Source organism: Protopterus annectens, chromosome 3.part0, assembly GCF_019279795.1.
Source record: "Protopterus annectens isolate FY-2018-M chromosome 3.part0, PAN1.0, whole genome shotgun sequence".
In the NCBI taxonomy this organism is placed as follows: Eukaryota; Metazoa; Chordata; order Ceratodontiformes; family Protopteridae; genus Protopterus; species Protopterus annectens.
In genome coordinates, this window is record NC_056731.1 from 965,400,226 (window position 1) to 965,423,976 (window position 23,751).

The window sequence follows — 23,751 nt, forward strand, 5'->3', positions numbered from 1 at the left end:
GTGTGTGTGTGTGTGTGTGTGTGTGTGTGTGTGTGTGTGTGTGTGTGTGTGTCTGTGTGTGTGTGTCTGTGTGTGTGTGTGTGTGTGCTAACACAGCAGAGCATGACTTGCACTCGTGCAGCCAGCAGTCCCAGCAATCTGGAGATGGTGATTTCCTTGCACGTCACAGTGAGATCACTCCTGAGGAGTATGTATGATACTGGGTAGAGGGTTGGCCTTATAGCCTATAGGTGTTTGGTAGATGTTTGATGGCCTGGTATTCCCTGGTGGGGAACCTCCGTGATACCCCCAGCTGCTGCATGTGTTGTGTGATGTGACTGATGAATGGTGGATTATGCACATTAATGGTCCTCAGTGGGGGAACATGACACATCAGGATAAGGGGGGGCAATGCATGCTGTAATGCTGGTATATTCACAATACTCACACACATACCGTCGTGATAGATGGTAGGGTATGATGTAGGTGTTACCAGTGGATAGTGCTAGCAAATGTGAATGTGCATGGTCTGTACACAATGGTAGCCAATGTATGTGGTCCTGTGATGTGTTTCCATGTTCATGTCTTCCAGGTGGGATGTATCATAGATGTCACCCACCATACATGGCGTCTGAAACTGCAGTGATTTTGAATTCCCTGAGACTACATTACAGAGTACTGTTGGGGAGAAGCCAGCAGCACATACAGCAACAAACTGTCCCCTGGCCAGAACTGGTGGGGACCATCAACAACATTGGAGACCTCAGAAGGGGCTATGAACAGGTCTGACACCGTGCCACAGACTTAATACAAAATGCATGGCAAAGGGCTGCAGCTATGCCCAGGGAACATACTGGAACTGGTGGAGGGACTGGTACAGAAGCACCAGTGACACCAATAGAGGAGTTTCTAGCCAACCTTGGTAGAGCCACTGCCTCCCAGGCACACATCCCTATATTTGTCATGGAGGTTGGTGGCACAGAGTCAACAGCTGAGGCGTGTACATGTAAGGCCCCAGTGGTCATCACATCAATACTGTAGCATTCATTGTGGAAGCCTTTGCATACCTGAATGCATATGTCAGTTTAAAATGCATTTGTGGGTTGAGTTTTGTAATGCACACAAGTGCACACCTATAGTCAGTGTCAGTGATTTGAGTAGTATCACTGCTTGTACTGTACATGTTCATAAATGCACATAGTATCCTGTACCAGTGCCACTTGTATGTGTGTTGATGGACATGGCTGACCTTTGTGGAAGTTAACAAAGACTGTACAGATTCAGCAGACGTCTGCATGGGTGCATAGCAGGCTGGCCATGCTGCTAATGTACTGTTTTACTGACTGAGGACTATACAGAGATAATGTCCACCTTTTGGCTGGATGTGGTCCCTTCACCTATGTGTTGAACCACATACAAGCAATTCCTGATGTCTGTCAATACTTGGTGCCTGAATGCAACTATGTTTATGACATTGGCGCTGATGTGGAACAAGGTGGGGACTTGTATTTGCTGTATGGCATGCTGACACTGTTGTCTACATACAGCTTGAGGCTGGGACCTTGAGACCATTCCAAACCCACTGTGTGTCTTATTGCAGTCTGTTAACAGCAGTTAGTGGTTCAATGACAGAGTGCAAAATACTTATAGTTCACGCAGCCTTAAGCTGTACCTACATATGTGGGAGGAACCAATTAGCATTCATGGCTGTATATTTGTGGGTTACTGGTGGCACCAAGTAGTCACAGGGTCTTCACATGTATACATATTGCACACAGATAAGTGATAATGAATAGCTTTTTAACATTATGAAATGTGGAGTGTGTGACACGACCTGTGATAACGGGACAAGTGACAAGACATACCATGACCATGGCAAGTGCAACATGCAGGACTTCCTCTGGTTTGCTACTATGACACCTTCTTTGTGTGACATTACCTTAGCTTACACTATTTGTCACAACATTGAGGTGATTCTGCTGTACAATAACTGTTCTTTGCAATCAGTACAGGACCATATAACATTTTTGCTGTCCTACACTCTTGGGACCTCTGTAGTGTTTCAGTTGTCACAGATCACACCTTGCCAAAAATGGACTGCAACTTGCAGGGCAGTAGAGATGGTGTCTATACCTGTGACCTCTGCATATGTCTGCAGATTGTTCAGATGCTTGACTCATACTTTCTTTCCCTCTGTCATAAAATGTGGTTTTCTGGTGAACTGTGGAAAAATCATGACAGACTAACAGTGCAGATTGATGACAGCACAACCTGTTCTGGTATCTACTTTTCATGCATGTCACAACTATATATGAAGGTTGTGCTCAGTGTTTGGTGTTTGCCCCATTTTTTCATAATGATCTAAATATATGTCTTTCTGCATGGGGTTGTGAGGTATGCTGGTGGCCATAACACAGGTAGACTGCTGCAAGGCGATGTACGTACATACATGCACACACACATACACACACATACACGCACACATACACACACACACACACACACACACACACACACACACACACACACACACACACACACACACACACACACACACACACACACACACACACACACACACCCACAAAGACTCATGACCTGTTCTTGCTGATAGCAGAACCTGAACCTGCTTAGTTGTACAAATGATACTGCTGAATACATAACACAAACACCACATAGCTACTATAGCATTGCAGTGTCACTATTGTTCAAGTGGGTGGCAACTGCAGGGGCTGTTAGGATTGCCATTGGTGGGTTCACAGACCCTTAACATGGTATAGCCATCTGATACACAGACACACAGCTGCATGGGGACATGCATTGAAACACACATTCACACAGAGTTTACACTTTTCCTATTATATGACCTATCACTCTAGTTATGTACAATACAGACTGTTATGACTATTGCATGCACCACAGTGCCTTTGTGTTAGAAAATGTGTGACTGTGCTTGTAATGCAGATGCCATCAACTGGCTCTTTAAAGAAATGCCATGGGGAGGGTGTCAACAGGCCTTAAAATGGTATAACCAACACACATTACAGCCACAAGGGAAATGCTTCACATACAAACACACACAGTAATAAAGGTGGCTGTACTGAGACTGAAAAACCTATCTATCTTCATGTACATACTACAGTACTGCCTATTTATCACACATGCCACAATGCTTATAGGACTGATAAGTGTCCAAAGGTACATCTAAGGTGAATGACTTCAGAAGCCCTTGTAAAGTAGGGTGATGGGAAATGTACTGAGTGGAACAGGCCTCAAAATGTTATAACCAACTCACATCCACAGTATCACAGTTGTCAGTATTGAGATTAGAACCCTACCTTCCAAGTCATTTGTACTACAGTGCTACGCAGTTATTGCATGCGCCTCAGCGCTTATAGGCCTAAAGAGTGTCCAAATGTACATCTAAGGTGAATGACAGCAGATCTTCTAAATTAGGGCAATGGGAAGTGTACTGGGTGGAAAAGGCCTCAAAATACTTTCACCTACAAGCACAAATACACACATACTTACAAACACACACACATTTGCCAGGACTGAGATTAGAACCCCTACCTATCTAGTTATTCGTACTATAGTGTTACGCAGTTATTGCACATGCCACAGAGCTTTGAGGGCTGAGAAGTGTCCAAAGGTACATCTAAGGTGAATGACATCAGCAGATCTTGTAAAGTAGGGCAATGGGAAGTGTACTGAGTGGGAAAAGCCTCATAATACTTTAACCTACAAACATACACAAAAACAAAGGCAAGTGATGTGATATTACAACCCCTACCTCACTAGTATTACACAATGGAGCTCACCTTCATGCTGGAACATGCAACTGGTTACAACTGGTATGCAATTGTCCGCAGCAGGACATCACTCTATGCCTTTCAAAGTATCCCTGTCTATGACACTCTCTCTCTGTCTGTGTCTCCCTTTCTCCCTCTCTCTCTCTCTCTCTATCTCTGTCTGTCTCTCTCTTCCCCATGTCTATGTGTGTGTATGCTTGAAATATTGTTATATGTTGCCCATATATATGTCTGTGTATCACACACAACAGATGTAGCTATATCACATATGGGCTAGCTACAGATAGCTGAGGGTCATCCTGTGTTCCGGATGTGGGTAGAGACAGTTAAGGTGCACATACCTATCTATATACAAAGACACATATGCACAATACAATTATATAGTCCGATGTGGCTTTAGACATAGGCTGTAATTCTCCAAGTGTTGGAGCATGCCCAGTATGATCTTCTATAGTAAGAGTGGGACTCCATTCCAGAGAAAGATGTACTCTGGTCTGGGTTTTGTGTGCCACAGCCATACCTCTCACCCTGTTAGTGCAAGAAATCTGGAGATAGCCTTCCAAAATGGGGGGACAATGGCCCAAACATAGGGAGATACTGTAAATATTGCTCTTACAAATGTAGAAAGTTGCTAGAGCAACAGGCTTTGTTTTAGCAGACATTTTACTGAAATATATGATGTCTGAAATGTATTGTGTCATTGCTTCAGACAAACATGAGTGTTCCTGCATTGCTATGGGAAGACAAGTGTGTTGGGGGGAGGGGGCATACGTTTCAACTATACACATTTCCACAGACTGTCCAGATGTTTGCTTTACATTTTGGTTCCATTTAGCACAGCATTGTGCTTGTCTTGGAGAATACTGGCATATCACTAGAGACTGAAGGTTAGACAGTTATGACAGACATTTGAGTTTTAGACTTCTTACCCTTCTGAGAGTTAAGACAACTGCAAAACCTGCTGTGATTTCACTGTGTAAGTTTGTAAGTGGACTATTTCATCATTGTCCCTATTTGTGGGCTTTTGCCACACATTTCTTTCTGGCTTTGTACAGCTGACTTGCTGTGAGAGGCTGAGAGGTGTGTATGGGACTCCAGCATTGACATCCATGCATATGACCTATGAACCCACAGTTTGTTAGTCCCCCACATATACTGCAGTGAGTTTTGTCACCTAGGTGACTACTGCATATTCTAGGTAAGCCAGCATTTGATGGACATTTCCTGTTGTCCCACATAGCTGTCAGTTGTCTGCTGCTATCCCTGTGGCCACCCCATTCCCTTGCATACATGCAGCAATATCATAGATATGCTAGCACAATGTAATACAGCATTAATTTGTTGTTAAGAAGAGTGACTTATCTTCTGCCTGTGGCAGTTGCGAGGACAGTGCTTGAGGACTGACTCTATAGGATGCACACAGTACACAGCTTATACATGGTAAGGTACAGGTAGTGTGATATGTGTGGCATCCTTTGTATTGTGTGTGCGAGTCAGAGAAAGGTGTCAGTCCCTGGGTCCCTATGGTGTTAGTGTATGTGCTATACATTGCCTCTTTGCCAAGGCCAGGGCATACTGGGCATGCCTTCATCTGCCTACAGGGATAGGCTCATGGGTAAATTCCTCCAAGTCCCCCAGTGCCTGCAGGGACCTTGGAAATGGTGGGAGGCTTTGCCCCCCTTCCCTGTGCTGTTCCTGCCAAAACTGTTCACACAGGATCATATTGTGTAGCATGGCATATACTATGAACATTTGTGCACATGTGGCTGGAGAGTACTGCACGGCTTTACCAGATATGTCAAGGCAGCGGAACCGTAACTTGAGCAGCCCAAACACACATTCTATGATGTTTCTAGTTTGTGCGTGTGCCTCATTACGGCATTCTTCATTGTGTGTGTGTGGGTGTGTGTGTGTGTGTGTGTGTGTGTGTGTGTGTGTGTGTGTGTGTGTGTGTGTGTGTGTGTGTGTGTGTGTGTGTGTGTGTGTGTGTGTGCATTTCTGATGGATGTCATTATCCGCCATTCCAGTGTGTAGGCAGCATCCCCCACAAGATGGCCATATTGCATGTCCCCCCTGGCAAATGCCTGTTACAGCTGTGAGACATGCCAGATGTGGGAATCATGGTAACTGCCAGGGCTCCCAGCACACATATTGATGATAATGCCCTGGGCATTGCACACAACCTGGGAGTTGATTTTGTGATAGCCCTTGATGTAGACACTACCCTCTTCACTGGGTGGTGCTTTGATGTGGATATGGGTTCAGTCTATGGCCCCCAGTACCTCGGGGTAGTTTGCTACATGGTGGAAGAGACGCATATTTCTGGTCCTCTACTCAGGGGTGCTGGGGAAATAAATGTGCTCACTGGAATGTGTTATCATGACATCCATGAACTGATGGACTAACCTGGATGTGGATGCCTGTGAGACCCCCATGATGTCCCCAGTAGGTCTTTGAAAACTACCTGTAGCTAGTATTTTTAAGGCTAAACATACCTTTGTTTACACTGGGATGGGTTCCCCTCTGTTAGCTCTGGGACTGAGGTGAGGATGGCAGAGCTTGGTGAGTTGATCAAGCATGTCCCTGTCCAACCTGTAGTGCTCTACTATCTCCATCTCATGTAGCCCCTGAAAGGTTACCCTGGGTCTGAACACTCTTGTCTTCCCTTCCTCAGTCTGGGCTGGTTGTCAGCATCATCATCATCAGGGCCCCTAGTGTGTAGCATGTACAGATGTAGCAAAGCATTAGCAGCCCCTATCAATTTGTCAGTTAAAATTCCCAAGTGTGTATTCCAATGGTGCTGAGCATGTGGGAAAATCAGATTGAAATGTGTTTGCATACTTTATATTGGTGTGCTGCATATATTGCCTGTGTGATTGGCTGACAATCATACACTCCACCTGCCAGCTACATAACTGAGGGGTTTGAATGGGCCACTGTGAGTGGCAGTGGGCTTATTAGTCATTTCTACTTTATTGCCTTTTCTCTGGGGTTTCCTTTATTATATTTTCTCACATTTCCTCCAGTTTTAGGCCTTTAAAACTGTTGCAGCTAGTGTGAACATTGCTGAGTAGAAAGGGCATTCCCCTAGACACAAACACAATTAGCATTTCTGAAGCCAGCTAAGCAGCTTCAGACACACACACCCTTGCTTAGCTGTGCTTAGTTGGTTTCATGAATGCTGAGCAGTGCTAAGCACTGCTGAAATCTGCTTAACTGGGCTGAATGCTGCTTAGAATTATACTTCTTAGCAATACTCAAACCAGTTAAGCAGAGCTCACTACTGCTAAGCACTACTCAGTTTTCATTTAAAGAAAATTAATGAATTGGACATTACTCCTTGCTGACATATCATTAAGTATATATACTTTACTTTACATGATGTTTCCCTATGTACTTTGATTACATTACTTTGGGGTGTGACTGTACTTTCTGGGACACTTGTGTTTGCATGGGGGATTTCACATCACATATCCACTGACACTTGAACGTTGGCCAGCTGCACTACCCTGGTTAACAAATATCAATTACTACATCATTAAAAATTCAAAAATAATTTAACAGTGCTTTCCCATATAAAATCTGCATTAGTCTGTCTTGGTATTTGAACCACACACATACAGCATGCAAAGCCAAAACTCTAACCACTGAGCTAAACCACCAGCAAGGATTTCATTTCTATATAGCTCTGCATACCATTTTAAGCAGTGCTGAGCAAAGCGCCATGCCTTGCAAACTTGCTCAGCTATGCTTAAACTTCAAAGTGGAAAAAAATCATACAACCATTTTACATGTTTATATATATATCTACAAAAATAGATCCCAGAATGAAGAACGAAATAAAATCAACAACCCAACAAATCCAAAGAAAAAACAGCGTAGTTGAAAAGTAATCCACTTAAGAGTCAATACGGTAAGCATAAAGTTGTCATGTAAATCAGTTCAGCAAGGACTAAAAAATTCTATTAAATTCAATTAAGTTGAATAAATATCACGAAAATTAGCAAAAGGCAACTAATTTATTAAGATGAAACGTTAGCGCTTTCACGGACATTGACTTCCGCTTCCTCAGACGTAGTTCATACAATTCAACCATGTGCTTTATATACGTCACATTACAGCTGAATAATAAGTTAAAAACACGTAAAAAATGAATATCATAAGGATAGAATAAATTAAAGAATACAGTTATATACCCAGAAACATTATACTTTAAAAAACTGTAAAAACTATAAAAACTTTATTTACCATGGTCAAAAACGTATATTTGTAAACTATTTAAGTGGTCTAGCTTTAAGCGCTGGTTTTTGTACCATCCTGCAATATGGACATAAGTGAAGCCATACTGGCGATTAGATTATTTATGCGTAATATAGCTTTGAAACTTATGTTTAATGAAACTTCAAACTCTGACTCTAAAATTAACAACGTTAAGAGTAATAGTTTATTTAATCCACATTTGCCACCTAATTTGGAAGTTTTTCTTAAAGCTGTTGAGAATGATCTGTATGATGGCTTCTACAACTCTTATAGCATTACGAAGGACAATTTAAGCAAGTGTGAAATAGGAGCTCTTAATGAGCTCAAGAATAACAATGATATTATTATACGTCCGGCAGATAAAGGCGGGCCAGTGGTTGTAATGGATAGAGAGTTTTACTTGCAATCCATGTTAGATATGTTAAGTACTGAGGCATATGAACCCATTCTGTTAGATGATATAGATACAATATACAACTGTATATATAATACGTTACATGAGTGTATGTCTTTGGGTTTGATAACCACTGAGTTGTTTAATTATTTTTTAGTACAGAAACCTGTTATATCTAGACTCAATGGATTACCCAAAATACATAAAAATCCATTTCAACCATCATTCAGACCGATAGTGGCGGGTTCGGGTTGGCTCACCCAGCCCATTTCCATTTATTTGGATCATGAACTCAAAATGGTCTTATCTAACTTTAAATATGTTCTGAGAGATACTGAACAATTTCTAACAGATCTCTATAATTGTATTACCCAGTTAGAAGATATTGATGACATCCTATTAAAAACAATGGATGTTGTTTCCCTTTTCACCTGTATTCTGAATGAGCTGGGAGTTGGAATGGTCAAGGGTTTATTAGTTGATTTTATGACAGTTACCAAAGCTGATTTAATCTGTTTACTGTTGGAGTCTGTATTAGACAACAACATTTTTTTATTTCAAGACAAGTGCTACAAGCAAGAACGAGGGGTGGCTATGGGCACCAGTTGTGCCAACACCTATTCCAATTTGGTAATGGTGGCATGGGAGAGGGAGATCATGTTCAATCATCCCAATATTGTCTTTTATAGACGGTTTGTGGATGATCTCTTTCTCCTATGGAAGGGACCTGGTGCACGTTTGACCACCTTCCTCCAGCACATTAATAGCAATGAAGGTTTCTTAAAATTTATGCTAGATTTTTCAGCTATAGAGATTAATTATTTGGATGTAACTATCTATCGACACAATGACCATTATTTGACAAAGGTCTACAGGAAACCTTGTTATAGACCTGCGTTTTTGCACAGGGACAGCATGCATAAGCCAAAAGTCTTTGAGAATATAATTAAGGGACACCCTTGAGGATGTCAAGACTTTGTTGCGATGACACTTCCTTACAATGTGAGTTGAGTAATCTTAAGGAAGGTCTGTTAAAAAAGGGATATTATCCCAATGAATTAGACAATGTACATGCAACAGTAGACAAGTTTAGACACACAAAGGGTAAACCATATTATTTGCGTAGTGAAGGAGATGTTAATAGAAGAAATAATAACAATATTTGTTTGAAATTACCAATAGTTTTACCCTACAGTAAGAATACTTCTAACATTCAACAAGTTATATCTACCAATTGAAACATGCTTTTGGTTGATGATAGAACCAAAGCTATTGTGTGTAACTGTCCGACATATGTTTATAAGAACAAGAAGAATCTTAAGCAACAATTGTGCTTTCCGAATTTAAATTTTTCTGGTAAAATTAATTCAGTGCATTTTTACTTTGGAACCAAAAAATGTGGTACTTGTGCTCAGTGCCAGGTCATAGACGAATCTAGATATTTTAGACATCCCAATACAGGGAAACTGTGGGAGATTCGTTGTAATTCTGACTGTGGCACAAGGAATATTGTATATGTAGCATATTGTAGGACATGTTTTAGTTTTTACGTTGGAAAGACAAACAGAATGCTCAGAGAGTGCATACAAGATCATATGAATTACCTTGCAAGGGGGCAACGATATAGTGCACTAGCAAAGCATACGCTTACTGAGGGTGAGAGACACACGTTTGCTTTCCAAGTTTTATATGTTCAAGATGTTAGTCTTAGGATGGGTGACATTGTTAACTTAACGGAGCAAGCGGAATTAAAGTGGACACTTCGCTTGGCAGCGCATAGGGGAAGGGGTTTAAATGAGTGTGTTCCCCTAAAACCAGCGCTTAAAGCTAGACCACATAAATAGTTTACAAATATATGTTTTTGACCATGGTAAATAAAGTTTTTATAGTTTTTACAGTTTTTTAAAGTATAATGTTTCTAGGTATATAACTGTATTCTTTGATTTATTCTATCCTTATGATATTCATTTTTTACGTGTTTTTAACTTATTATACAGCTGTAATGTAACGTATATAAAGCACATGGTTGAATTGTATGAACTACGTCTGAGGAAGCGGAAGTCAATGTCCGTGAAAGCGCTAACGTTTCATCTTAATAAATCTGTTGCCTTTTGCTCATTTTCGTGATATTTATTCAACTTAATTGAATTTAGTAGAATTTTTCAGTCCTTGCTGAACTGATTTACACGACAACTTTATGCTTGCCGCATTGACTCTTAAGTGGATTACTTTTCAACTACGCGTTTCTTCTTTGGATTTGTTGGGTTGTTGATTTTTTATATATATATATGTATGTGTATATATATATATATGTATGTGTGTGTATATATATATATATATATATATATATATATATATATATATATATATATATATATATCAGTATATCAAATATTAGCATGTCAGTTGCAGGCCACATACTATTCATGAATATCCATGCTATTGCAAAACCTGTCATTCTATCAACTTTCTAAGTTTCTAAGGGGATTATTTAGAAACTGTCCCTATTTTTGGCCTTTTGCCCCACTTTTTGTATTGCCTTTGTCCAGAATAAAACCAGAAAAAATAAAAAAAAAAAACATTTGCCCATACTCCCCCTATGGTTGTCTACCACCATGTCAGCTTACACAGTGGTACAGCACTGTTTTCTACATCTCCAGATCAATTCAGGTACATCTATGCCCACTCCATGCTATCCAGATGGATACAATATGGCTCCAGTCGTGTTGAAGGTGGATAGCATGGATCTTACACATTAAAGTTGACTTCTCCCTATTAACAGTTTAATCTTTTACTAAAAAAAATTTACTTTTTTAAATAAGCTTGTTTGCTTGAGTTTAAGTTCTGTGCCAATTTCCACAAAGTAGAATTTAAATATAATTAAGGAAAGCAAACTTTTAATGGCTTTCACCTTGCTCAATGTCTGTGTAATATATACAGGGCAAATTTCCCCATACATAACACAGAGTTAACATGGACTCACACGAGGTTGCTGAACTGCAAACTGGTGTTGTTACTAGGTAACAGTGGGCTGGGGTAGTAGGTGTGCACTTCATTTGCATGCCATCACTGGTTTGCGGCCTTCAGCACATTTGCAAATGAGTGCACGCCACGCAGCACTGCATCATGGAAACTAAGCCCTGTTCCTGAATAGGGAACGGGGTTTAGTGTGGCAAAATTGTGTTATGAAAGCTAACACAGTGTTATTTTCTGTGTTAGCCATCATGAATACTGCCCTATGTTTTTTATTTTTTTTATTTTACTTATGCTGTGCTGATGATGTCATAACAGGACTGAAACATGGATGGTTTGAAATTGTCCATTAATCGACTTGAAAAGAAATAAGTTATGAGCATTAAGAATCAGCATACAGCTGAAATACCTGGTGTGCTTAAGGGGTCATTTGCGTATATCCCATAATCCTCTTTTACCAGAGGTTTCAAGGAACCAAACAGTGCAAACTCTAGCTTGGCTAGGTTGTTGTTGTTGTTGTGTTTTTTTTTTTTTTTTTGCAGTTGGATTGGCTGTATGTCCTGTCAACTCATTTTTATAAATATTTTTTTAATTGCCTGATAGGGTGTTATTTAATTTCTCTCAGGACCAAGATGTAGTAGTGGCTGAGCATGCCTACACTAACATCATTTAGTTGCACATTAGAGTCATTGTTTGAATGATGTCATTAATGACTGAATAACAGAATAGCCGGGATAGACTCAATGGTATTTGTCACTGATATGAAGTAGCCCATTATGAGAAAATGATTATAGAATAGGCAGATGAATTTATTTGGTGGCAAATGTTTTATTGTAGTTATACTCTTTGGAGACACACCATTCTCCAGTTTGCATTAGGTAAGTTGTCTGTTTTACATAGTTCTGTCTTAGTTTTTATTGCTAAATCCAGAACTGCCTAGCAGGGATTGGTCATCAGGTTCCATGTTTGTGCAATGGCATCATTTTAGCCTGGTCTGTTGTGATATTTAGGAAACTTGGGATGGTGGTAAAGCTGGCCATGCTATGCTGATTTTACCCCCTACTTCAAAAAAGTATTATTATAGCGTGACCAGTGACCTCCATTCATTTGGATTTCCAGGTGTTGTGATGGTGGTATAGCTGACCATGCTGGTTTCACCCAAATATATGCACATATATATATATCTATATATATCTATATATATATATATATATATATATATATATATATATATATATATATATATATATATATATATATATATATATATATATATATATATATATATATATATATATATATATATATATATATACACACACACACACACACATATATATATATATATATACATATATATATATATATATATATATATATATATATATATATATATATATATATATATATATATATATATATATATATATATATATATATATATATATATATATATATATATATATATATATATATATATATATATATATTTATAGATTATATATATATATATATATATATATATATATGTATGTATATATATATATATACATATATATATATATATATATGTGTGTGTGTGTGTATACATATATATATATATATATATATATATATATATATATATATATATATATATATATATATATATGTATACATAATGGTAAGCCGCGGTGGTGCAGCGGTAGCATTGTTGCCTCACAGCAAGAGGTTTTCTCGTTCGATTCTCAGCTGGAGCACCTTCTGTGTGGAGTCTGCATGTCCTCCCTGTGGTCGAGTGGGGTTCAAAAGACATGCGTAGAACATGCATGCCTTCGCTGAAAGTTGGGCATCGAGCTGGCACCTCGGCACCCATAAAAAGTCTACTGCCAATCATTAGCGGACAGGAGTTCTGTTGTGGCAACCCCTAACCGGGAAAAGCCGAAAGAAGCACAATATCTATATATACATAATGATTCAAGACAGTTAGCACATATGAACAACTTAACTATAGTAACAGCGTTATATTCAAAAACTACAGAATGCCCACAATGTGGATATCATCAATTATCTAATCTATCTTAGTAAACACTTAATGTTCAAAGTTCCATTAAGCACTGGTGGCTTATCAGCATGTAGTCTCACTTGCTACTTTATTTCCCTGACCACCAGAAGAGGATTACTATCTCGAAATGCTACAAAAACTTTTTTAAGCATAGTAAATTTAAAACTTAAAAAATGGGGGCACATTAAACTGTTTTTAGCTAAAGCATTTTTAACATCAGTAGTTCTAATAGTGGTTCTAATAGCTCTATCATGTTCTTTTATTCTATCATTTAGTCTACATAATGTTTATTCTATATTGAATGATCCACAATGGGGAGCAGATAGCGATGCAAACTATAATTGTGGTAGTACAGTCAAAAGAATCTTTAAAATGGAAAGAAAAACTGTGTGCTGATGAATTTTAATTATCTCCTACTAAAATATACCAACAACAAATGCAGTGACTGCAAATTTTCATGCCTGTGGTACTGATGGTCTGTCTATTTCTGATATTTCTTGTCAGCTTCCAGTAAAGACTTCAAAGACATTGTTTTCATTCAGCTGAAATTTAAGGCAGGACCTAGAGCTTTAATTAATTCATGATTTATGCCACTGATTCTCCGGTTTTTAGAGAGGCATTGCCTAATGCCATGAGAATCCAGTGAAAGTAGTAGAGGAAAATGTGAACAGTCACTACTGCCAGATTTTGAGTTATTAGTAAAACCAATTGGTTGGTACTGGGAGTGTCTGTTAATAGAAATTTGATTTAAACAATAGTCAATCAGCTCAACGGGGCAGTTTTTCTCTACAAAGAAATCTTCACTAACAAGTCTGTTCAGACAAACAAATTCACCCTTCATTATGTTCTTCTTCATAAACATGGGATGTTGACTTCTAAAATCCAGATAGTTATTTCTGAAGGTGTCTTTACAATAGATATTGGAGCTGAAAGTGTTCTGTACATTTTCATAGGAAAGAGTGATGGACCAAAAAATGAACTATTTTACCTTTGACTGAAATAGTGAAATCAAGAAAATAGATGCTTTCTTTGATGTTTAACAAAAAAGTAATTTTATTCATTGTGTGTGCCAAGCCAAAGAAAAAATATATCATCGATAAAATGCTTGTAAAGATGAACTTGTTGAACCCTTTTGTCTAGTGAGTGTGTCAGCCTCCAAAGAGCTAAGTACTAAATTAGCATATGCAGGTGCCATTTTGGCTCCCATGGCAACACCTTTGATGTGATGGTAAATTTTCAAACTGAAAGAAAAAAAAAATATTTTCCAGTACTATTTGTAGAAGTTAGTGACCACTAGGATAAGTTTTACTGCTTCGGTCACACTCTATGATTTATAACAGTATTAGTTTGCAGCAGTATAACCGGTTACCCTTTGCCAGTGCCTTAGAGTATTTGACTGGTGGCAGCAATCTACCTTATAGCCTGGAGAGAGGGTGCACAGCTGGTAAATTTGTGCCAGCCTTTCCCAGGTATGTGTGTGTGTGTGTGTGTGTGTGTGTGTGTGTGTGTGTGTGTGTGTGTGTGTGTGTGTGTGTGTGTAAAATCAGGTATTCAAGTGTGTGTCAGATACTTGGAAATGAGACACTGTGCTGTGATTGAGTCATGTTTGGGATGTGGAGAAACAGAGAGTCCAGTCCCAGGTCAGGTGCAAGTTCCCTGTGTGATCTTGAGGGAAATTGTGTTTGATGCAGAGAGCTAAATTTCAAATACTGTGCAAATCCATTTCTGGTTTTAGTGATTGCCTCTCACTGGTGACAAATAGAAAACAGGAGAATACTTAATATTTTAGTCGCAGGAAATAAACAATAAATAAATAAATAAATAACACAGTTAGATAGAATCTCACAGATGCAGAAAAAAATAATACTAAACTAATCTCTCCGTATTATTTCTAACTGAACTAAAGAGAAACTGTCCCTGTTTAACTGCAAGGCAAGATGTACTGCTGAAATGTTCACTTCCACAAGGCAAGATGAGGTACTACACACTGACTGAACTATCTCAAAAACTGACTGAACTGTGATAACTGACATAGATATATCAGATTCCAAAGAAAAACAAAAACAAACAACAAACTGCTAATGCCAGAGTTCCATCCTTCAGCTGGCTATAGAATGACATCACATCCAGTCACCTGACTCTGGCACAATACACTTTCAGAACTCTGTTAACATTCTGTTGCAGCATTTTTAACATAAGCAACTTTTACAAATACATTTTTAATACAAGCATCTCTATAAATTAATGCGACAGTCAAATGACATAAGCTTGTTTACAAAACTTCAGCCAGCCATGCTGCTGTATGCCACACATGCACTGTCCCACTTCTCCTGGTACAGCTGGCAATACCTCAGAATGTCACACCCCCACTTGAAAACTCAAGCTAGTTTTTCAAGTGATCCTGGAAAGAAATTTCTTGAGAAAAAAAATGGGCCTGTCTAGGAACACATTAACCTGTCTTGCGACTCCATCTGTATTGGCATTGCTATCATCTGGACTGGCTAATACAGGGGTCCTCCTAAAGCCCCTTTAAGGTTTTGGAATGTCTGCTCACAGGCTGGGTCCACACTTCCTTATCTGGCCTGCTTTTCTTTGTCAAGTCTGTGAAGGGAGCAGCTATTGTTCTATAATTGGGAACAAACTTTCTATAGTACTCAGTTGTCCGCAAGAATGTCCCCACCTGCTTTTTTTAACAGTGGCAGGAAATGCCTGAACAGCTTCCCTTTTGGCAGATTCTGGCCTGATCTTACCACTCCCCACTCTATGCCACAGGTAGGAGACCTCTGCCTTACCTACCTGACACTTATTGGGCTTAATGGTCAAATCTGCTCTTTGCAGTCTGCACAAGACCTCCCTGACATGCTGAGGCTTCATTATGTTAACAGTACAGTTTGTGCCTCTACTCTTGCCTAGCAGGTTACCATGTAATTAACAATGCTGACTTTACTTTACCATTTTGAAGAGTCCCCCCACCAAGCTGTCTGCAGCTTATTCTGTCTGATTGAAATGAGCACCATAACATGCTGTCCCACAGCATACTCTTGTGGACGAGCATTCCTGTCATAGCAAACCTTTTCCTGCTGTTGGGATCCTGGCAGGTTCTCCTGGGCCAAGCCCATGAGCTCCCTAAGTCTTGTACTGAGGTTCAGGGTATATGCCTATTTTCTATTTTATTATGCATTATGAAATATTTTATAGCTTTTCATTGAGGCTGGTCTTTTAGAGAATACTTTTAACATATTGAGGGTAATTGTGCTTATTTTAGTGACACTGTGGTGAGGATTGGGGCTCCTTGTTAACTGGCTTGGGGTAAAGAGAGGCCATCACATAGCCCACAAGGGCAGTTAGCCTAATCCTAATCTATGATACTAATCTATGAACCTAAAGTTATAGCCACTATTGTTAGTGATTCAGTTGTTATAATAAACTGGTTACACTGGCTTTGTAGTGTCTCTGTTTTTATATGGGATAGCAGTGTCAGGGGACAATATCTGCTAATTTCTGTTTTTGCTCTAATTTTACTGTTTACTTTGTAAATGAATTAACTTGATTTTATTTTAAATTCTGGATTTTTTGTTTGCTTTAATAAATGACCTTTGCTACAAAACACCAAGACACTTCATATTGTCTATGACGGTTAATTTATACTTTTCAGTGAAATACCCAAAGATCAACATCCATTTGGTTAACACTTTGAATAACACAAACAGGTGCATGAGATTCCAAGGTAGCGTAATTTCTAATTTCCAAAGGGCACTTGTAGTCTTTGAGTTAATATATATAATTAGCAGGGGTTGTAGGGACACAGCTACCCACATGGGTGAAGTAGTAGAGAAGGGGGTTGACCCCATGCAAAAACACTCTATTTACATTTTGCACGCTCCAAGGTTAGCCATCAGAGCATGCACAGCTGCCTATCAACTTAATGATGCTGACGTTAATGCATCAGCATTTTGGATGTTAACATTTAATCTGTATGATGTACAATATCACATCCATATACCTATATATCTATTTCTATCTATACACACACGCACACACACACACACACACACACACACACACACACACACACACACACACACACACATATATATATATATATATATATATATATATAGATAGATAGATAGATATATGTGCATGCATGTGTTTTCTTCTCAGACAATCATTAGTCATGCACAGTTATAAATAGTTAAGCACTTGTTTTAGTTTTTCAAAAAAATATATGAACATTCAGTAGGTGAATATACATTTTAAGTAACTCTCATGAGCTGTTTTGATTAAATAAAAATATTCTTTCAGAGAGTTTTGGAAACATAAACTAGTTCTGTGCCAGAAGAAAAAAATTGTTGCCATTTTTTTGTCTGCCAGACTTGTGTACAAAATGAATTTGGTAATGCAGCAGTCAGGTGATAAAATGGGAGAACCTGAACTTTGACACTAGTGCTCACTACTTGACCCTTCTCTTACAAGGTGTAGCATATTGCCTTGCTGACATTTTACTAAGAGATAAATGTACACTTCAACTTTCAGATAATAACAAAATAAATAAGTCAGTATTTCAGTTATGGCAAAAAAATCACTTTTATGTAATGGCACTGCTATACTCATGACAGCAATGCAAGAAACCTGATGACTTTCATTTTATCACTGTAAGGAGCAATACAGACTAAGGCATTTTCTTATGTCATTGATGCTAAAATCTCACTCGTCTTTCAGAATAGCAGTTACATACTTCCACACCATCAGTATGATTGTAATATTTCTTTTCATCCAAATCATTCCTCATTATTAAAAAATAAATAAATCTGACACATTAAATGTCATAGTTCGTTCATGTCTGTAGTTTTATGTACTTATTTCTGTGTTTGGATTGCATTTTTTTTTTATTTGTTTATATTTTGTGTTAAGTGGTGAATTTCATCTGACATTACTGATTCTATGTAGGTTTGGGAAGAAAAGTTTCTGAATATATCGTTCTTTGTTTTAAAATGACAATGCAGTTAGTATACAGAAGATTACTAAACATTATTTTAATATATGGGAAATGATTCATACAGTTTTAATGAAGCTTGATATCAAGATCTGTATTTCTTCGTCTGCATTTACCAAGTCACTGAGCTTACACCTCTGGGAAATTCTTTAAAACTACATTATCACCAAATGATTCACAAATGCCTTGTTTTGCTTCAGATGTAAATTGCTTTTATTACACCTATAACAAACGTCATGCTATACAAGAGTTAAATATATTATTTGCAATTCAAAACCCACATAAAGCAATCATTCTTTAAAGGATGTATGAAGTGTAAGATATTGCACTTAGTAGAAATTGCAGCTTTAACAGAAGTTTACCTAGTGTTTTTATTTAAATGAATTCAATGATGTCGTTTGTGTTACAAATGAATAAATAAGTGAAAACAGTTAAATACCACAATGACATTCAAAAATTTCATCTGCAAATATATTATCCACAAGACATGCCTATACTTATTTTGTTTGATTTGTTTGCACTTCTTCAGTTTCCCTGACACATTTTGATTATATTGTCTTTTGAATTTAGTTGCTTAGACTCCGTGTCTGACAGCTTTTTTTTATGTTTCCATCTTTTCTTAATAGTGCCTGTAGCATAATCACACCTATGAGACAGAGTAGTTTATATACTTTTCAGGTTGTGTACCCACTTACCCAAACTCATTTAAAAGGAAATGCTTGCAAGCTATTTATTAATAAACAATTGTGATCTAGCATACAGAAACATGCTAAAGTAAAAAAAATATATATATGTATATATATATATATATATATATATATATATATATATATATATATATATATATATACATATATATATATATATATATATATATATATATATATATATATATATATATATATATATATATATATATATATATATACATATATACACACACACATACATATATATACATGCACACATTCATATAGATAAATAATCTCAGATTACATATTATGAAAAATATCCTCTTTATAATATTTTAATAGCAATAGCCATCTTACCAACTGCTGACATTTCTGGCACTGTCACCACATATGGTCCACCAGTGAACTTTGGGACATTGTCATTAATATCTTGTACTTTAATAATAAATTCAGATTCTGGTTCAAGAGGCTTATTCGTCCGTAGGTCAATGGCCTGAGCATGAAGTACATAATGTGATTTCTGTTCTCGGTCTAGGCTTTCTGTTGCATGTATATCCCCCGTTGTCTCATCAATGATGAATATGGAACCTGCTCCTTCTCCAGTTATAATATATCTCACTGATCCATCACCTTTATCAGCATTAGAGTGAAGCTGGAAAAATATATATAAAATTGAGAAAATAAATTACCTTCAGATAGCAATATGATAATTTAGACTTAAGGACAACAGGTTTACAAATGAGTCATACTACAAAACATTTTTCAGTGACTATTAACATAATTAAGGATGATAAAATTGAAAACGGAACTTGGTAATTCATTATGTCTTAGACCTGATACAACATGTGTTGTGGTAAAATTTGCATTCCATCTGTGGCAGAATACAGTTTCCTAATTACTCTACCATCCAAATTCATATATAAAGATTCACAGGCATAAAAAATCATACACATATAATGGGTGAGAAAAAAAAACATTTATCTGAGTCAAAGGCAGTCTATTTGTGCTTATTACCACTGGAGCTGATCATCAAGGCATTTACTGGCAACCAGCATGTTTCATTAATCATCATGACTCAGCCAATTTACTTTAATACAGATAAAAAGAAACCTCACAAACATGTATACACACACACACACACACACACACACACACACACACACACACACACACACACACACACACACACACACACACAGTAAACCAAAAAGACACATATGATCCTGAACCTACATCTGTATAAATCAACCACAAAGAAATGAAATTTATAAAACACACAGTCAAGAAATCTTGTTTGTTGATTGATTTAATGATTGCTTGCTTGAATGATTGCAGTTTGGTAACCAGCTAAGGGGACTGGTTATATGAACCATTTCAGCTAGGACTTGTCCTCCAGAGGAGCAAACACGGATTAGTTAAGAATGGTAGGAGGCTGGCATAATGGTTAAGGTGTTTACCTTACAGACACAGGGTGCAGGATTTGATTCTCACATAGGGTAATTGGCTAGGTTTAAAATGGCTCCTAAGGGCAATTAGCCTAGTACTAATCTATGAACCTAAGTGGTATTTTACATAGCAATTTAATATTAGGAGAGTCATCTTTGGAAATATCTATAAAAGTGATATAAACAAATTTAAATTGCAAACTGCTTTATAGTATTAATGATTTGCAATATTTATAGAACAATTTAAGTATCTGATCAGCAGCTGTTTTTCAATCCTATAGAAAAATATCCAGTTGAGTTTATAAGATGAAGTTTAGCAATTACGTTGAAACAGGAGCAGTAACGCTTCTCTAGAAGATTTTCTGTCAGTGTTGTCACAGAACCTTTGCAGTAGTAATTTCAGCAGGAAGATAGTTTCTGGTTACTGAGGCAGGTTTGATAAATTCCCTGTCCACTATATTTGTGCCAAAGTGTAGTTAAACCAAAGAAATCCCATCTTGCTGGTTACCTCCCAAGGCATATGAATGTTCTCAGTAAGGACCTTAGCAGGGGTGGGGGTAGGTGGAAGCTGACTAAATATTATCATTTTAAATATTAATATACTGAATAGCATTATGCATATGCTATGTAAGTTAACCATTTAGTAGTTCACAGATGTTAGCATGTATGTATGGCAGGAAGCCATGAGACGTAGCTTACATTGTTCTGTAAAATGTGTAATTTCTCTGCATTTGTGCTGGAGTAAAAGGTCAGTAGGAGGAGGAGGAGTCAATCTCAGTAATGTCAACATTTCTAGAAAGGTAGTGCCATAAATCAGGGGGTAACTGGTGAAGCATTTTGTAACACAGTTTCAACTGAGACAGTGTTTTACTAGCTATATTGTGTACCCTCTAAAAGATATTGAAGGGTCTGGAAGAATTCTTAGAGGAATAAAAAAGTTATCTAAAATACATATATGGTTTGGTATTTTCTGGGGGAGGCAAGCACCGGTATGTTTCATTTTTTGGGTTAATGATTAATCTGCTGGTTAGTGTCCAGCTACAAAGTTTATAAAGATTGGCTTGTGACCCTTGTTGTAAGTCAGGAATAGTTTTCTTGGAGGTTTGAAAGGAGGGGATCATCAGTATGGTTTAGGTTGAGCTGAAAGAAGTCATAACTTAACACCATTTATAAACAGAATAGAAATGCTCTTAATACAGATCCCTGGGATAGACCAAGACTGAGGATCTCTTTGCCTGACAGCAAGTTTTTTGTTTAGACTTGAAGCATTGTATTTTCAAGATAACTCTTAAAACATTGCATAGCATTGGATACAAAGCTAAATTTTCTGATCCATTAAGAAGTAATGCAAGGTCAACAGTAGCAGAGGCTCCTGTCACATCTATAAAAAAGCTAGTTTTAAGAAAGCCTTCATTCGTGCTACCACAGATTGTACTGGTGGTGGAATGAAGTGCAGTTAAGGCTTTATAGAACCTAGGATATTGCTAACAGAGGAGGTCATGGTTATTTATATAATCCAGTACTTGCTTATATAATACTTTTTTTAAATGCCTCTATCAGTGGTCATAGGTTGATAATTGGCTTGCAATATTTACATTTTTTTTTCGAGTCACCTTAGGTAATGGAATGAGTGTGTTTACTGCACTAGTCATAAGTGAAAGGTAAAATAAGTGGGTGAGTTGTCTGGTAAAGGATATTGCTGCCATTCTTAAGAATGTTGGGTGCAGTTTGCTGATTTTTGAAGGAGAAGTATACATTTATCTTTGGATGTTGTGCCTGTGTTTCTTTAACTGTTAACTCTTTGGAGTAAATTCATTCAGGAAGATGGTAGACCTGAGCATGTTTATTTGTATTTCTGTTATGCTGTAATAGAGGCAGTGTCTCTCTAAATATTGAATTGTGGAGTCCAAGAAGTGTCCATAACTTTGTGCTAAACTGATGATTTTATGGTTTGGTATTGTGTGGAGAGGAGAGATATAAAAATAATAGGTTGAAATGAACTCAATGTATTTCCTGGGCTGGGATAAATGTGAGGGGGAAGGAAAGTATCACACATAACATATGAGCTGGAAGTGAATAGAAAAAGAAAAAAAATGTGTATAGATAGGGATGATGTAAAGGTTACGGGAAGTTGGGTTTAACTTAGCTCTGACACAGTCTGCAAGATTTAAAAAGACAGTTTGTAATGTGTGTGCACGTGGGAGAAGGCAGTACACAGCCTAGCTATTGCATAGACTTCAGATAATTATGACTAAATGAGAAACTTTCTAAGGGTTAAACTTTGCCTTAATGTCACCAGGTTTGAAAAAAAAGTGTGGGGGGAGTAAGAGGAAGGGGAGAAAGGGGTCATCACTTTGTCTTGCTGCTACCTAAGTAGAAAAAAGAAAAAAGCTGGAATGAAGCTGAGAATGAAATGTATTTAGCATAACTGCCAACTAGGCTGGAGAATGCATGACCAAGAAAGAATGTTCTGGTGGTCCCATTTTATCTCAGGTACTACTAGGGCTAAGAGAAATGTGAGGGGGTTGCTGTGAATGAATAGAGGTATGATGGATGATAAGTAGCTTGTGAGTTTTAGCTGTTTATTCACCAAAATTTAAAATGGTGTCTATTCAGATAGCTAATTTTTGTGAAGGTAAAAATTACCTGGAGCATGTAGGAGAAAAGTATAGAATAGTACAGTAGCAAAATTACTTGCAGAGTGTAGGAGAAAAGGGATAATCAAATAATAAAAGAATGTTAAAAAATGACAATTCATTCATTCAAAACTATGCAATGTTCATGAAGATCTTTTCAGTAAATAGAAAACGCAATTATTAAATCTGATGAGAATAAATAGTGCACAAAGATTAAAACTAATATATATATATATATATATATATATATATATATATATATATATATATATAAATTAAAGGTATGTAGGGGCATGTGATTCACTACTCATCATGAAATCAAGTTCCCTTAGCTTGTAATCTGTTTCAATGATCAAATTACTTAGACATCAACATATTCCATGTTTTATTATTGTTTCGTCTTCATTTCAATAGGATGAGATAGTTACATTACTTGTGTTACTTGTGCATTAACTATGCCTTTATGTTGATTCTGTATGCTTTTATCAAGGATCTATTCTTGAATGGTATTTTAGTGTAG

General features: G+C 37.4%; 1 protein-coding gene across 4 annotated transcripts in view; it reads right to left on the minus strand.

Moving 5' to 3' along the window:
* CDH18 (cadherin 18) overlaps positions 1 to 23,751 on the minus strand; it is a 3,071,238-nt gene that overhangs the window by 1,523,750 nt on the left and 1,523,737 nt on the right. For all 4 annotated transcript variants that reach the window (XM_044065283.1, XM_044065285.1, XM_044065286.1 and 1 more), the window contains one exon: positions 19,508 to 19,802. In XM_044065283.1, the coding sequence (XP_043921218.1) occupies positions 19,508 to 19,802 (295 nt within the window). The remainder of the gene's footprint in view (positions 1 to 19,507; positions 19,803 to 23,751) is intronic.